The 18,911-nt window shown below is 33.9% G+C and overlaps 2 protein-coding genes across 2 annotated transcripts; both read right to left on the minus strand.

Annotated features, from left to right (window-relative positions):
- HELRODRAFT_170464 (hypothetical protein) lies at nt 1–3,256 on the minus strand (the record flags this gene model as incomplete). The annotated part of the gene is made up of 3 exons (XM_009016287.1): nt 1–1,638; nt 1,808–2,333; nt 2,712–3,256. The coding sequence occupies 3 exons, from the start codon at nt 3,254–3,256 to the stop codon at nt 1–3; spliced, it is 2,709 nt and encodes a 902-aa protein (XP_009014535.1).
- A 3,515-nt stretch (nt 3,257–6,771) lies between these two features.
- On the minus strand, nt 6,772–8,428 carry HELRODRAFT_76381 (hypothetical protein; the record flags this gene model as incomplete). Its single annotated transcript, XM_009016288.1, has 5 exons — nt 6,772–6,822; nt 7,002–7,072; nt 7,385–7,493; nt 8,126–8,295; nt 8,359–8,428. Coding segments are annotated over 5 exons (471 nt in total), but the record flags the coding sequence as incomplete, so codon positions are not given.
- Nucleotides 8,429–18,911: the final 10,483 nt, after the last annotated feature.

Raw genomic sequence — 18,911 nt, forward strand, 5'->3', positions numbered from 1 at the left:
TCATGGTCTTGGGGTGAGGTCTTTGTGGTTTGCCAAATGAGCAAGTTGAAGGAGTCTTTCAGTGCATATGTTTATGAAAATTTTCTTGTTTTTACGGTTTATGTTTTTGTTGCTGTTGTTATTTACGTTGTTGTTGTTAATGTTGTTGCTAATGTTTTTGTAGTTAATGCTTTTGTTGTTTTTCATGTTGTTGTTTTTTACGGTGTGGATACCTTTTGTATCAATTTTCTTTTGCATAGTGTCGTCATTGTGCTTCCTGTTATTAATTTTGTTGTAACCAACGTTGCTTTTGTCGACAATAACGTTTGTTTTGATGTTGTTGTTGCTGTTGCCGCTTACAACAGCGTTGTTGTTGGAATTGTTGTTGATATGTTCATTGTTGATGTCAGGATGAAGTTGATGTGATGATAGGTGAATGTCATTTCGAATGGCGTCTTCATCAGTGTTGTTGATGTTTTTTGAATTAATATTAATGATGTCGTTGTTGATAGTCTTAGTGTTGTTATCTTCATCGTTGCGTTCATTAAGATTTTTAATCGAGTGATTACTGACTCTGTCGTAACTGATTATATCTTGATTGTTGATTAGAAAGTCATTGTAATTAACTTGATTGCTGTTGAAATTTTTATTTTTATTCACATAATTGTTTTGGTTATTTTTAGCACTGTTAAGGTTGTTGTTGCCATTCAGGTACCAAGCATGTTTGCCGTTGGTGACTGCAAACGCTGATATTATGTTCAACTTCATCTCATTGGGACGACTGATCCAGTTTGAGATGTAACCGGATATCGAATCGCAGTATCGGCTTCGGTAAGTCGGATTGTCAATTTCAAATGTTTCACTAGGAAGCTCTAGGAGGGACGAGTTTTTGACGTTCGGTTGGCGATTAGATGTTTGGTAATCTTCTTCTTCCTCTTCCAAGGTAGCCAACTCCGGGTTGGCTTTCCGGTTCAGATCGCTGAGTGTTGTTGCAAATTGTCTTCCGTAGAAGAACATTATAGTGCACGCCATGACGAGAAGGACAACCATCATGACTGGATATTTCCTTTTGGAAAAAATATTTTCGAAAGAATTTTTCGTCAACTTGATACCACTATCGTAGAGCGATTCGACGTTCCTCAAGGAAAGATGGTCATCCAACTTCTTTTGCTTCAGGTACTGCAGATACTTCAGTTCTTCTTTTCTCTTATCAGCCCATTTCTGTCGCACCATCTTGATGATGACGAGCGTCGAAAAGAGGATCAACGCTAGGAATGAGACGCTGTACATAGTGCAGTTGAATGTGAGAGCACTTCTTGTCAACTTTAGGTTCCTCCAGCGAAAGTTCAGCCAGTTCTTCCACTCGACGCGTTCATCTCTGGGTCTGAGGACGAGGGTCAGATGCGATATAGTTGACGGTCGAGTGAAGAATATTGACAAACCGGATTTGAGATCGAAAAGTGTTGAGAACCGAATTCTCGACGATCCATCGCTAGATCTGCCATCACTGATTTCCGAAGGATCGTAATATCTGACAAACTTTTTTCGAATAATTTCGTCGAACCTCAGAACGGTTTGCAATTTTTTGGACTGAGTTCTTTTCTTAGCGTGGTTCACAAATGCAATGACGTTTCTGTTGGAAGCTATTATTTCTCCAACCTGAAAATATTACATATAGTGGAATTACGTCCATCATTGTTTAAAAACCGCAACAAATATAACATAAATTTTTCGAATTAATAAACAAAGAATTTAATAAAACATTTTCAATAAAATTGTTGAGCTAATAAATATCAGAAGCACATAAAACAATTTAAAAGAAGTGAACCGTCTCTGTGATGGACATATTGATTGGTAAGGTGCACGGCTCTAATAGGGCTGTCACAAGTTGATAGACCTGAACCGGTAGAGGCATTTTTCTGTTGTAAGAATATTCAGACTCGGTTTTTGTCGAATTTTTGTTCATCCTCTTCTCCCTGGCTAGCTTCTTCATCAATTCCACCTTGTCAGCACCTTCATCATCAGCATCATTATTTGCAATGCTATCATCTTCCTCATCATGTTCCTCATCTTCATCGTCGTCGTCCTCAAAGTTTTCACTATTTTCACTTTTGACTTTCGGACAGTTACCCATCCCGACGCCACAAAATGTGAAGATGAATATCTCTCTCGGATGGCTTTGCGCGTAAGGGCATATGAGCTTCAAGTCGTCAAAGAATGTATTAACAAGCTGATGACTATTGTTGACGTTGTTGTTGTTGTTGTTGTAATGGCGGTTGTTGTTGCTGGTGTGGTACGTACCCCAGACGCAATCTTTCACTTGCCTCTCACAATGTATGGACAGTTCGAAAAATCTGTTTCATTCAATCAGGTAGGTGTAAATTTTGCTCAGCAAGTTCAAAAACTTGTAACGTTTTAATTTTAAATACTGATTTAATTTCGTTATTTCAAAATGAGGTTAATTAAGGTAATAAGATGACACTCGATATTATGGCTGTTAACTATTTTGCTTTCTGAATTAAATCAACATTTAGAATTGAATAAACGAAAGATTCAAATATACACGAGGCCTATATAATTAATTCTACAATAGAAGGTTCTGAAGCTCCTATCTCAAATGACTGTTATTATAACGACATTAGCACTGATGATAAATCCATAATAAAGTAATAGCCTTTGAAGTTGAGAGTAAATGTTTCCATTTGTAAAAAAAAATGTTTAAACTTGTTTACCTGAAGCCAGAATTCATAAGTGCGATTAGTGGACTGGATGTGGAGCTGTGGTCAGTATTTTCGCTGCTGCTGCCGACTTCTCGGTTTTGTGAGGAAATGAATTTTTGATATTGTTGAAGGACTCTTGTATTTGTTCCTACAAATAATAATTCGTCCACGTATTTGTTTTCGTACTGCAAAATTTTCATGTTGTTTTCTTGCTCCAGTTGTTCCTGCTGCTGAAGTTGATGCGCGTGTGGGTGTGCTGAGATTTTGTGTTGCGGAAACTGTTGCGACTGTGCGTTTTGTTGTTGTAGCTGTTGTTGGGTTGATTGATATTGTTGCTTGTGCAAAGGATTTGTTTCATGAAGGCTGTCTACCTTCCCGTCCTTCCCAATCACATGTTTCTGCATCTCGTCCACAGGAAAGATGGAGACTGTTGATGTTGCGGCTGATGACTGGTAGTTGATCAGCATGACGAACAGCATTATGAAGGTCGACCAGAACATGACTGCAACGACTATGGACACCGTGACGACGAGCCTCTTATTATTCAGCCAATGCATAACCACCTCAACATCTCCATGCCACACCCCTCTCCTTCCAGCTCAAACATTCTTCTAAAATCATTTCCCGCAACTTGCGCGAATAATCTAAACCAAAATTACAAAACGATTGAAATATATCTTTTGAAACAAATGTTCAATAGAACCTCATTTGAAGCGACAAACTCAGGAGAATATTACGAAAACAAACAAACACTGTTCATATATTGAAGATGTCTGTATGGATGGTTGGAGAGAATCGTCAGCTGAGCGCTGGAGCTGCATGCAAACACTACTCCGATCAATACAGCACGCAACATCACATCGCTTCATTTGACAGCGGCTCCACTGCATGGAAACTACATTATTAACATAATTCGCGGGGAATGAAGGTTTCAAGAAAGATTTCATTTGCCTTCAGAACGTGTTTGTTTAATTAAGTTAGAGCAGTGTTAAAACAAGCTGATGGTTGGTTCATTCATTTGCGACTATGCAATCAACATTCTGATATTCATAATTGTAAAATTTGCTGTATACTCTCAAGCATCATGATTCGTTTCTATCACAGGCAACACTCTTAAGTATTAAAGTTTTGGAAAAATAACTTGTTGGATTAAGTTTTCATTCATCTACTTCTATCTATCTATCTACCTACCTACCTACCTACCTACCTACCTACCTACCTACCTACCTACCTACCTACCTACCTACCTACCTATCTATCTATCTATCTATCTATCTATCTATCTATCTATCTATCTATCTATCTATCTATCTATCTATCTATCTATCTATCTATCTATCTATCTATCCATTTAATTAACAACATTTTCATGAAATTGTATTTAAAGAGTGAGAAGAACCGGAAAAAAAACAGTTGGTGCTGTTGTTAAAGCAGGCTTCAAATTCAAAACATATGTAAGGTGTTAAACAAACCAGGAGAACATTTGGATATACGAACTAACATTTGCATAGATGAATGAACGAAGGGATGAATGAACGAATGATGAAAAAAAAATGAATAAATTATGGTGATTAAATGGATAAAGAAAAGAGCATGAATGCAATTGAAATAACCAAATATACAATAAAATGTGCCGATACGAGGAAATATCCCATAACCCTAATCCATAAACACAGTGTTTGAAGAGTTTAAATTAATTGAAACAATGTCTGTGATTTATTACGCATGCACTGTGTGCATGTGTGTGTGTGTTTGTATGTGTGTGTAAGTATGTGTGTGTGTGTATGCATGTATATATCAATACTATTATATATTTAGAAGGTCGGTTGGTCTATCAATCAACCAAATTATCAATCAATCAATCAATCAATCAATCAATCAATCAATCAATCAATCAATCAATCAATCAATCAATCATTCAATCATTCAATCCATTAATTAGCTAAAATCAATCAATTTAGCCCAAACTATTTAATAAAGTTTACAGGCATCTGGAAACTTATTTATTAAGCATCTTTGAAGTGAATATGTTTCATTACAAAAATAAAAATAAATTTTTAATACTCCACTTCTGTCTTTAGAACGATAGAATGATAGACAGACAAAAAGATGAAAGAATGAGGAAGAACGAAAAAGAGAGAGAGAGATATATAGATAGAGAGAGAGAGAGAGAGAGAGAGAGAGAGAGAGAGAGAGTGAGAGAGAGAGAGTGAGAGAGAGAGAGAGAGAGAGGATGAAAAGAAGCAAAAAAAAGAAAAAAAGGTCCTAATAGACAAGCAAGGTAAGGCAACATAAATCTTTGAAAAACAAAATAGAAAATGTATACATGATGGTTGTATGCATAAAATATGTAAATGTATGTTCCAATGTACGTGTGTGTAAGTTTGCATGTACGTCTGTATAGTGTGTTTATGTGTGTGCATGTATGTATGTATGTATTTGTATGTGTCTGTATGTATGAGATATGTATTATTACTAGAATTTATGGAAAAAATAATCTGAATATTCTATTATATAATGAATCTACGATATTTACAATTCAATGAAAAGCAATATTATGTATATATATATATATATATATATAAATAAATAAATAAATATATATATATATGTATATATATGTATATATATATATATATATATATATAGGTATGAATATGTGTATGTATGTGTGTGTGCGTGTACTTGAAAACAAATGAATGCTTGTACGGTTGGTACTTTAGTTGAAATAAGAAATTTTCAATAAACAGATTTTATCATTGTATAAATTTATCTCTGAAATTCTTGAAACTATTTGAGAGGATGGATTCATCATAGTAATATTGATAAACTATTTAAATTGAATTTTTAATTCTTAATTTCTAAATTCTCAATTTGATTCATAATTAAAAGTTTACAATTCGTTCGGTTATTTGTAACTATTAACAATTCATTTAATATACAAATTTTATCTATATTTATGTCAATTAACTTATTGTTTATCGATTTAATTAAAATAAAAATTAAACTAAAATTCGTTTGGCTAATTTCAAGATAGTGATGCTGTGTTCAAGGCTGCTGTAATGCTATTAATATCACCATTGTTATCATTATCATTATTATTGTTAATGTTGTTGTTGTTGCTGCTGTATTTGTTATTATTCTCAACAACATTAGCATCAAGTATAATACCATTTTGCTTATCACAAGTTGTTGTTGGAGACAATGAATTGCTTGCTGTTGGAGTATTGCTTTCAAGTTGTAATGGAAGAGAGATGTCGGATTTTAAAATTTCTTGCAGCTGTTGTGGTTGCTGCTGCTGCTGTTGTTGTTGCGGTTGTTGTTGCTGTGGGATTTGTTGATCGGAGAGAACATTTGAAAGAGTATTTGAGTTGAGTTGAAAATGTTGTTGTTGTAGTTGTGGTTGTTGTTGTGGATGTTGAGCTGTATCAAGATGAGATTTCAAATCATCTTCCTCAGCTCCATCCAGTACGAGATGCTGATCCAACCACCGCTGTACACTAGAGTGTTGCTGCTGTTGAGGTTGACCACTCGCACCATTTCCAGGTAAAATTCCATCATTCTGCTCTATCCCAACGGCATCCAATCTTAAATTTCCAACTTCCTCTACGATTGCAGGTTCTTGAGTGGAACTCTGTTGAACGTTTTGTTTTGTTTCATCAACTGTGACATCATTCGCAGGAACTTCAGTTTTTTCATTGCTAACAGGAGGGCAGACACATTTGTCACTTTCACGATCCGTGGTAGAAACTTCAACATTGTCGTTACCATCTTGAAAAGTGTTTGCCGAGTCATTATTGCACAACAACACTAGACTATTTTTCGATAAATTACTGAAATCATCGGCAGAGTAAGTCAGCAGACTGGTAGTAGCAGTAGCAGCAGAGGTATTATTTGTACTAGAATCAGTCGGGTTACTGGTGCAAATGTTACTTGCTGCTGGACTTGGAGTGTCACTGAGAGTTGAGGTGTTGTTAGTACCATTGATTGGCTGGTTACATTCCTGTTGTTGGCCGCTGTTGTCATCGTAGCAGCACGAAACTGACGGGCTGATTGGCTGATTGACTCCACTTTTCTCAACCTCTTGAATCAATCGCTTCACTCCAACCAACCATCTGCTGACCTGAAAGTGATTGGATGAAAAAGCAACCAATCAATTAATGAATTACTTAATTAATAGATGAAAGATTAAATGAATGTAAAACTCTATTTAGTTACTAAATGAATGAAAAAATGATTTAATGAATGAATGAATTGATGAATGAATGAATCAATCAGCCACCAATCAACCAATTAGCTAACTTCAGACACGTGATCAATCATGAGAGCAAGGTGAATTTCATGCGCAACTGCATGCTTTCGCCTGTGTATTGCTGGTGGGAAGTGTTTTCAATCAATCAATCAATCAATCAATCAATCAATCAATCAATCAATCAATCAATCAATCAATCAATCAATCAATCAATTAATCAATCAATCAATCAATCAATCAACCAACCAACCGATCGATCAATCAATCATTCATTCATTCAATCAATCAATCAACCATTCAATCAACCATTCAATCATTCATTCAATCAATCAATCAATCATTCAATCAATCATTCAATCAATATTATTAAAAAAATCTTGGCCAATCATGTTCAAGCAATTTATTTTGATGAAGTAGCCAATCAGGGTCCAACCTGTGGCCAGCTTGGCCATCGATGACTTGACTGGATATGAAATCTTCCCATTCTTCCACATGTCTGAGAATATGTTGAGCTTTTTTTGCATGTCATCAATCGTTCTCTTCTGCGAACGAGTGAGTGAATGAATGAGTGAATGGGCGAATGGATGAATGTATGGATGAATGAATGAACGAGTGCATAAAAAGTGAATGAATGACCGAATGACCAAATGAATGAAATGAATGAGTGAATGAATCCGTGATTAGACATTTATTACCCAAAATCACATTAAAAAAACACACAAACAAATGTATTAAGCAAAAAATTATCATAAATACTAACATGAAATATGTAATATAATATATAAATAAACACCACATACGAAGTAACACAGCATCACATGAGATCTGGTGACATCATAAGTTGATCTGATGACATCTTTGTATATAATATGACATCACCATCAAACAAACACACCTCTGCAGTACTGGAGCAATCATTGAGAGCCCTCTGCAGCCTGGTGACAGTGTAGTGGTACATCTGCTCGTCGTCGGCAAAACATGGCGTCTGCAACTCGCAGCTGTCAATCACAGCTGCTACGGGCAGATTTGACATTGGATCCGTTGCGATTTGTGGAGACACTGGATGGCACGTCGATGACAGTGGCATGGCTGCAGGGATGTGCATGGTTGGGACTATCACCGGGCCCGGGAATTTTGGAGGTTCGCTGGACATTGATGGGGGAAGTAGTTGAACCTTCTGGAAAGCTGACGTCTCACCGGAAATCAGGGATGTCATGTTAGCGGATGGCGTCATCATGGGCGGGGGTGGGAGAGAAGATGGAGGATATTGTGAAGGGGCCGATGGTGTTAATGATGGGGACTGTTGAGGGTTTGCTTGGTTACTGTGGGAGACCTGAGAAAATGCTACTCTCTGTGTCAGAATGTTACGCTTCTGTGGAACCTGGTTGATGGACTGACCTGTGCCACTGTTGACTGCTGCTGATGATCCATATATGAACATTGGAGGGTCATTCCAGCCCCTTTCCAAGTTGCCTGGAGTTTATTTAAAAAAAAACATTTAATCAATTAACAACAATATATATATATTTCCTTATATCTTATAATTTGGCTATAAAATATAAATTAATGCCTTTCATTTCAACTATCTTTTCTTATTTCTTGTGATATGCTTCCACGAATTTAAAATTAAATAAACACTAAACAGTGTTCACCTCATTTAAATTTAATAATGAATATCATTTTCTTTTTAAAGAAAAGTGGAACAAAATACATTAGATCCTCAGATATGAAATGAACTCTGACAATATAAGTTTAAATAAATTTAAGATTACAGATTAGCATTAGATTATTAGAATGTAATGCACAGTTTAGAGATATTATTAATAATTTAATCTGTGGTTAATTAAAATTAAAACTTTAATTTTTAATAATAATATAATAATTATAATTATTATATAATTATTATAATATAACATAATAGAAATAAGAAAAATTTTAAGTCTTAAGGAAGGATTTTAAAAAACCTTCCCAAATAGCAGATGAATATGTGTTTGTTGATTTGTGCTTGTTGTTGTAGCACTTGGTAAGTAAATCAATCAGTGAATATAAAATAAATAGCTAGGACTTGACTAGTTAGTAAAGAACTGCACAAATTTGTTACTAGCTTAAAACTGCCTAACTAAGCTTAACTTTCGAAACTTATCATATTTAAAAAAAACTGACTACTAAGTTCAAAACAAATGCATCTTAAAAATTACAAAAAATAAATCAAATATTTAAAAAATTTTGAAAAACTGAAATCAGTGCCTGGTTTGGTTTGCCTGGACATCTGGCGACAATTAAATAAAAATAATAAATCGGTGACACAACGACAACGAGTGGAAAAAACCCAATGCCAACAACACCAGCGATGTAAACAACAACAACAACGTGCAAAGATTAAAAACAATTTTCTGAAATAATTCAAGTTGACATGCAGTTTTTTGGTTTATGCTATACTATAAATATAAATATATGAATTTAATACAAATATACAAAAACGAATGATTACTGCCGACAATAAAGAAGTAATTTTATTCACCAAACAACACCTTTCTGTAAACAACAGACCATTATTAAAATATATTTATAAAAGGTATATAACAGTTATGGCTAAAAAAAAGGTTGAAGATCAACCTCTTTTGCGCAGTTGTTTCAAAATTGTCAAGGACAAACACACACGAAGTGAAAACCGCACATCACAAACACTGCATACAATAGGCAGGAATCACCTTGCAATCGAACCGGTCCGTGCCAGCGACAGCACGACCAGTCGAATTTAACCATTCCTTCCGCCATCAAACTGCCAGTACAGTTATAAAGTATAGTTACTTGCATGTAGAGGTTTGTAGTTTAAACCTTAGAACAGGGGTGGGCAAACATGGATGATGATGTGTCATACTATCTGACGTGAACAAATTTTTTCATGCGTAAATATAGAATTAAATTTTATTTTATGAAGGTTTACGTAAAGTTAATTTGCTTTTAAAACCCTTCAATGTAAACCTAATTCATACGTTACGATGATAAATGCAAACTCAATAAATCACATTCAAATTTTTTTTTTATATAAATTTCAGTTCTGACTAAAAAAATCACATTCGAAAGACTACAAGCGTTACAAGTGTAACTATTGTTTCGCCATCCTATCGGCCTGCGTGTTATTACGCCACACGTGTGTGTATTAGTAATATATTGCTGGCCGGTTAGTAGGATTTGAATTGTGGCATTGTAGTGAGAGAATAAGTGAGTGAATGAGTAAGAGAGAGAGAAAGAAAAAGAGTGAATGAGCGAGTGAATAAGAGAGTGAGGGAGTGAGTGAATGAGAGAGTGAGGGAGTGAGTAAATGAGTGACAGAGAGAGAGAGAGAGAGAGAGAGAGAAAGAGAGAAAGAGAGAGTGAAAGAGAGTGAGTGAGGGAATGAGTGAGTAGTAAGAAAACGACAGACTATGTGGAAACATTGTAGTGGATGAATGGAGATGACTTAATCTCACGTTCTTAATGAACTTATTATATTTGTAATTAGGCTCGCCAATTTGACCGCAGTCCCGTGTTTGTTTGTGTGTGTATGCATGTGTGTATGTAAGTATGTGTGTGTGTATATATTTATGTGTACACGTACGGCAATATACCCAACGATACAAGTATGCATGTATATTTTATGGATTCGTTTTTCTGTTTTATTTGGGACATATGCATGAAGGCACTAGGTTTTGGTATATTCAGACATGTTTGTGTGCGTGTCTGTGTATTTGTGTGCGAGTGTGTGTGCGTAAATAAAAGTTTTATGAAAAGTATAATAAATATTTACATCTACGTATTTAGATAAATATATGCTTGCCCATTGTAATAAACATATAGGACCAGAGATACATTGATATTTTTTATTGGGAAAAATTTGTGTGTGTGTATTTATATTTTAAGAAAGGTGCCACACACACACACACACACACACACGCACAAACACACACGCACGCACACACACACAAATGGATGATGTTTGAAAATAAAGATTCGTTCATACTGGGCATACATCAACATGAACACGCACCAATGCATAATGACCAACAAGTCCAGACGAAATGTATAAATCAAGGCTACGCTGTGTTATTACTGCTGCTGCCCCTACCAAATCCGCTACAGCTGTTACTACTACTAGCATTACTGCTGCTACTACTGCTGCTGTTACTGCTACTACTGTTGCCGCTACTTTGCACTTACTGCTGCTGCTACTGTTGTTAGTACTGCCAAAATTCAAGTTCTACGTCTATTGAACCATTTGTTGCAGCAGATGTATAAATTGGCAGTAACTACTGCAATAGATAAAAAATACTCAACAAAAAAGTAACCCAAAAATAATTTTCCTACTGGCATTTCAATCTTTCTTATTTTATTTGATTATTATTTTTATTTTGCCAAAACTCATACCAAAAATATTAAAAAAAAACTAAAACAACAACAGCAACGACATTTCAAAAAACAGGATCAAAAAGGAAACTGCAACAGCAGTGGCAGCAGCAACAACGGCCACAACAACAAGGCTACGCTGTGTTATTGCAGGTTTGAATTATCATTCACCAAAAAATTATAGGGCTAGAATGGAGACTATATCAACTAACAGATGCCCGGGGACATTCAACTGTCCCGGCAACTCGACATGTCTTACAGCAATGGAAATGTCTGAAGTAGGGCAACAACAACAACTACAACAACATCAACAACAACATCAACAACAACAACAACATCAACAACAACAACAACAACATCAACAACAACATCAAAAACAACAACACAACAACTACAATCATGTCTTCGCAGTTGTAGGCACACATGTTGCCGATTGAGTGCATGCAAGGTTGAGCTGTTAATAGATTATTGATTTATAGGTTTAATAAAAGGGAGAGTTCGTCTATCCATTAAAAAAATAATGGAAAAGTGAAGCGTTATATAAGGAGAGGCAGGATTAATGTTTGTTTACATTTCCATATAAGTAAAGGCGTATTTGTGTGCGTTTGGGTGTATGCGTGAATTACATGTGAATGAATTACGTGTGAATGAATTATGTGTAAATGTGTGGTGTATAACGACAATGTGTGTGTGTGTGTGCTTTCGTGTTTGTACGTATTTCGTATGTATGTATCTATATCCTATGTTTGTGCGTGTGTGTGTGAGTGTTTGTATTTGTTGGTGTTTCTGCTTTGTATGAATGTATCTATATCCTACATTTATGTGAAGATTGTTTTTGTGTGTTTTTTGTATAAGTGAGTTAGTGGTCTAGCACATAGGTAAAAGTTTGTTTAAGTATTTGTGTGTCAGTCACTATGTGGTTGCGTTTGTATGTGTGCTAATGCAAAACTATTTCACTGTGTACTCTTGAATACATGTTGATACTATTAAAAATGTCTGTACATACATGAATCATTTTTACGCAACACGCGCTATTTTTGCACCGTACTGCGATGCTATGCTTGTACTTTGTATGTTTAGTGTACATTTGTGCATGCATATGTGTTGTACGTGGTTGTTGAATATGTGTGACTGAGTTTAATATTCAATTATACAAATAATTTTCCATCGTTTCAATCGTTCCATCTCTCGGCTGTTTCCCTCTGATCACTATCATCATACTACTCATCATCACCTTAATCAATAATGTTACTAGGTTTTAGAATATAATTTTTTTTGACGTCATCATCATTCTTTTACTTTCCATCATCATTTCGTCATCACCATCCCCTTGTTGCACTAAAGCTGCTTCATCATCTTTTCTCCAACATCGTCATCATTACGCTTTTTAAACGTCATTAATATCATTATCGTAATCGTCGTCAACATCCTTATCATCGTGATAATATTCATCATCATCGTCGTCGTCGTCGTCGTCATCATCATCACCATCGTCGATTTTGATGTGACGAAAACACCACCTATCACCATCATCATCATCAAAAATGGCATAATTGTCGATATAACAAAAAATTTGTATCATCATCACCACAACCAACAACACCATCATCATCATTATCTTTTCTTATCATCATCATCATCATCATTATTACCACCACCATCACCATCATCATCATTATTACCACCACCATCATCATCATCATCATTATTACCACCACCATCATCATCATCATCATTATTACCACCACCATCATCATCATCATCATTATTACCACCACCATCATCATCATCATCATTATCGTCATCATCAACTTTTTTCATCATTATCACCATCATTTTTATCATCATCTTTTTTTTTCTTCATCACCGTCTACTTTCATCATTTTCATCATTGTGATCATCTTTTTTCATCATTATCATCGTCATTGTGTCTCCACCATGGAAAGGCGTGTTGCCGTGGTAACGGTTTAGCGCGCTTGACATGCTACAACGAACGAGTATCAACATCATTATCGTTCTGTCATCGTCATCAACATCACCATCATACCATTATCGTCGTCATCATCATCATCATCATCGTTTTCGTTGTCGGTTTTATCATTATTAAAATTTTTGTATCATTTATAAAAAATGTACAAAATATGTTTTAGCAAGAACTTCTTCACCGTTCGCATTTTAAAAAAATTGACTAGGCATTTGGTTTTAGAGAACTGAATATAAGGCGAATTAAAGAAGTTTGAATGAATGAATGAATGAATGAACAAACGAACGAACGAACGAACGAACGAATGAATGAACTCGTTAATGGCTGAGATGAAACGAAAGGAAATATTCAAACGCAAATGTTGAAAAAATGCTACTGTTTTTTACGAGACATGGACCGGATCTAGAAAACAAGTGAAATTAGAGTATGGAGGCTCTGAAGGAGAACAAATTAGAGATTCTTAATTATTCGAATTACTTAAATTTTAAGGTTGTAAATTTTTTGTTTCTCTTAATTCCATCTTTTTCATAATAAAACAAACATTTTTAAAACAAAAAATGAGTCGAAGTTAGAATGTAACGTCATCTTTCTTATGTAGGATCATTTTTTTTGAGGAAGGCCCGTCTGTCCTGACTTTAAATCGGCCCTCTACGTTTTGGTGACAAGAGCCTTGAAGATTTATAAAGGATACTTAGGTTGTAAAACTTATAAAACACAGCGCGAATATTTGTCTGCATTATAGCAAGAAGAAATGACGATGATGATGACGACGGTGATGAAGATGATGTGATGATGACCACAACGACAAAATATGCGTGGCGACGACGACAACGACGACGACGACAACGACGATGATGTTGTTGTTTTAGTGAGAATTGATTAAGCTGTGTGTATGTGGCCGGTCAATTCAGTGGTCAGTTTGTTAGCGACTGGCCATACTTTTGCATGTCCTGCTTGCTTATATAAATTACAAATAATTAAAAATCTATATTCAATAAATGAATAGAAAAAATAGTCAAAATATCATAAATCAAAATATTTTTAATTTTTTCACAAAACATTCACATAATACCAACACGCTCTATTAAAATATTTTATAAACAATTAAGTTTAGGTATTGTATGTACTATATAGACATGAACAAAAAACATATATTTAATGCATATAAAAACTCATACAAATCAATACATACAAACACATACAAATCAATACATACAAACACATACAAATCAATACATACAAACACACCTACATATACATAAATAAAATGCTATACATATACAATATAAATTAATACAATACAATATTTATATACAATATACATAATTAAAAATACAATACATACACAGTAAACATAAATACAACACATATACAATACTCATAAATACAATACATATAAAGTATACATAAATACAACACAATGCATATTCAATTAATATACAATCGACACATAACCAATAGTTAATAGTAATATTCCAGGGACACTTACTTTTTGGAAAAAGCTGCCCGTAAACTGCAGAGCTTGTTTAAGCATTTCATTATATCATATATTATCATAAATTATATATATATATAGAGAGAGAGAGAGAATAAGAAAGAAAGAGAGAGAATGAAAAAGTGAGAGGGAGAAAGAGAGAGAAGAGGGCAAGGACGCACGTATTTGTAGTGTATAAGTTTAATTTTATAGTTGATAGTATGGACCCATAGTCGAACATTAAAAACTATAGAGATGAAGATGGTTGTTCATGTTTATGTTTAAATTTGTTTGCGTATGTTTAACTTTGTTCGTGTTTAACCTTCTGCTGTCAGTTCTTTTATTGTGACATCTGTTTGACTTTTAAAGGTGGATCATAGCCCTGCTTGTGTTTAGTTCTACTTAAGATGTTGAGTGTGATGCACGTATTTTTTTTATATATATAATTTTTCACTAGTTTCATTAATTAATTTAAATATTTTAAATTATCATTTTTGAGAAAATGAGCTATTGATGAAGAAAATTTGACAATTAAGAAAAAAATTTGACAATTAATTTGATGTCATCGACGTTTTAAGTTTGAAAAAAAAAATTATTTCGATCTATAACTAAAATTTTTGAGTGTGATTAAATTAAAAAATATATATTTTAGCAATAATTTGAGACATCTTAAAATAAAAATAAAGCTGTTTTGCTAGATAAGTTTGATATTTTTTGTTAAAATTTTGAGATAATTGAATTAAAAATGTTAATTTTTTCCGAGTTTCTCCCGATGGCCTTGCTTCTGCTTGTTGTACCTCTCTTCATTAAACAAAGTAGGTTGTTGTTGTTGCTGCTGTAATGTTGTTGTTGTTGTTGTTGTAATGTTGTTGTTGTAATGATGTTGTAATGATGTTTTTGTTGTTGTAATGATGTTATTGTAGTTGTAAAGATGTCGTTGTTGATGTTATTGCTGTTGTTATCATAATGTCGTTATCGTTGTTGTTGTAATGTTGCCTGTTGTATCATTGTTAGTTGTTGTAATGATGGTTTTGATGTAATGTTGTGTTTGTTATTGTTGTTGTAATGCTGTGTTTTTTGTTGTTGTAAGGATGTTATTGTAATGCTTCATAATAGAAGCAACAACAACAACAACAACAATCTTGTAAAAAGTTGTATAACATTTGACTGATACAAAGCCAAATACATTATATAATAATACATAACACGTATATAGTACGTTATATAACTAATAGATGCATTTGATTTGAAATAAAAAAAACGAAATATGTTATTATTATTATTGTTATAATAATATAAAATAATATAAAAATAATAAAAATGATTTCAAATCGGAATACTCAATAAAGGGTAAGAATCCCATCAAATGATTCATCAGACACCAGATGACTGGTCTCAACTTCATCTTGAAAACACCGGCTGAATGTTTTAACTGATGATGTCTTTGACTTTCATTGATGATTTCCAATTAAATTTTTTTTTTCTTAAACTCTCACAAGTTTCTGCGAGTATTAATTTCACGGCAAAAATGCAAACACATAGCCCACCAGAACAATGAAACATTCAACTTTACAAAATAATAGTACTGATATTAAAAACATCAGAGTAGCATCAACAATAACAACTCTAACAGCCAAAATAACATCAACAATAACAACTCTAACAGTCAAAATAACATCAACAATAACAACTTTAACAGTCAAAAAAAATCAACAATAACAACTTTAACAGACAAAATAACATCAGCAAGAACAACTCTAACAGCCAAAATAACACCAACGAAAACAACACAACTAGCAATGATATTAGCATAAACAACCGTAACGACAATTGAACAAGCATCTAAACCAACAACACCAACTACATTAGTGATATAAACAGCCAAATTAACATTAACACTTACATCAATAGCAATGACACTAACATAAGCAGCCATGACAACAATTAAACTAGCAACAACAACTCCCATGACATTAATAAGATAACCGAAAAAAATGACAATATTTAAAAAAGCCAAGAACAGTTAGCAAAGAAACAACAACAACAGCAACAACAACAACAACCTTGACGATGACGTCATCGATAAGTAACATTCAAAAACGAGAACATGTGTAAATGATTAATAATCAGTATTATTATTATTGCGATGTTATTATTATTATTATTGTTATTATTATTGTTATAATTATTATTATTTAAGTACAAAAAAAATTATTATATTTTTGGTATCCATAAGTCTATTTAACTTTGAGACGCCCCTTTGTTTTTTAACTAATTAGCTAAACAAAAAATAAATATGTGTGCATTTATGTGTTGTGTTTTTATGTGTGTGTGTGAAAGTGTGTGTGTGTGTGTGTGTATACTAATGTATGATAGGATCTATGCGTGTATGTATGTGCGTATATACGTATTTGTGTGTATTATAAGTATGATGTGTATGTATGTGTGTGTATGTATGTATGTATGCGCGTAATGTAGTGCGTATGTGTTTGTGTGTGTGTATGTATGTATGTACGTATGTATGTGTGTGTGTGTGTGTGTTTGTGTGTATGTGTTGTTTTAAAATGTATGATGAGGCATGTGAATATCTTTGTAAGCAGAAATAACTTGATGTGAAATGATGCGTGATTGCTATGCATCATTTGACAGCACCTAGATGACTTAGGCTGATGATGTTGTTGTTGTTATGATGATGAGGATGAAAATGATGAGGATGTTGTTGTTGTTAATGCTATGATGTTGCTATAATGTTGTTATGATGATGAGGATGAAAATGATAATGTTTTTATAATGATTAGAATGTTGTTGCTGCTGCTATGATGAGGAAGATGATGTTGTTGTTACTGCTATGATGAATAGGTATGTTGTTATGGTGATTAGAATGTTGTGGTTGTTGTTGATGTGGTTGTTGATGTTATAATGATGCTAGATGAAAAGAAAGATGTTGTTGCTATTACGATGATGTTGCTTTTGCTGTTGCTATGATGATGAGGACGATGACGATAATGTTTTTATGGTGATGCTTTCATGATGATGATATGATGACGACGACGATAATTGGTGATGGCCTAATGGTTGAAGGCGCCCGAGTCATCCTATTTCGTGGTGATTTAGTTCGATTGCAAATAGATTCCCGCCTTATTCATGCACACTGTGCTTTTTTTGATACTATCAATACTCATACTAATATTGCCATTGTACTACTGCCGCAAACGCTACTACAGTTACTACTACTGCAACCACTGTTACTGCTTGTTACTACTAATATAGCTACTAATAATGCTACTCCTACTACAAGCCATACCAGTAATACAGCAACATCACTACAACTACTATTACTACTACTGCTACTACTACTACTACTCTTACTACTGCTACTACTACCATACCACTACAACAACAACTACTGCTGCTGCTACTGCTTTTATTATAACTAACTATTAGAAAGAACAAATTACTAAAGAAAATATGAAGTCCTTAATAAAATGTTTGGAAAAAAGTTAATTTTTTGTATGTGCGTTTTTGATATCCATGCCTCCATGTGGAGTGCTCTCGACAGGCTGTATGTAGATAGGATATCTACCTGGGATTTTTGATATAACCTGGGATATTAATTAAATTTATTTGTTTTATTTCAGTGAAAATGTTGAAAAATGTTGTAGCGATGTTGAAAAATGAAGAAAAAATTTTGGTTTTTATTGAGAATTTTTTCTTGTAAAATTTTTCCATTGAGATTTTGAGTTTTCCAAAATCCCATCATGTTTTTTGGCCTAAGTTTTGTGTAAGAAACTCGTTGCGACCATTGCTATGAAAAATTTATTTGTTCGTTTTTCTGCCTGCTTCAGTTCAACAGCATCAACAATAACAACATCGAAATCATTAAAGATTTGTTTGGAACTTTTGGAACTTACAAGAATAAAATAAAAAGTAACATTAGAAACATTACTATAGTTCATCAAATGCACAACAACCTTGCATGTGTTGAAAAAACTCAACAGGATTGTAGCCAGAGTTATAATTGCTCAAATTATATATTAATGACCAAGTTTTTCACTTGGTGAAGCCTAGTTTTTCTGCAACTACCCTGTGTTTTCACTTAGTTTCTGTGTACCTCTT

Source organism: Helobdella robusta, assembly GCF_000326865.2.
Source record: "Helobdella robusta unplaced genomic scaffold HELROscaffold_18, whole genome shotgun sequence".
NCBI classification, from domain to species: domain Eukaryota; kingdom Metazoa; phylum Annelida; class Clitellata; order Rhynchobdellida; family Glossiphoniidae; genus Helobdella; species Helobdella robusta.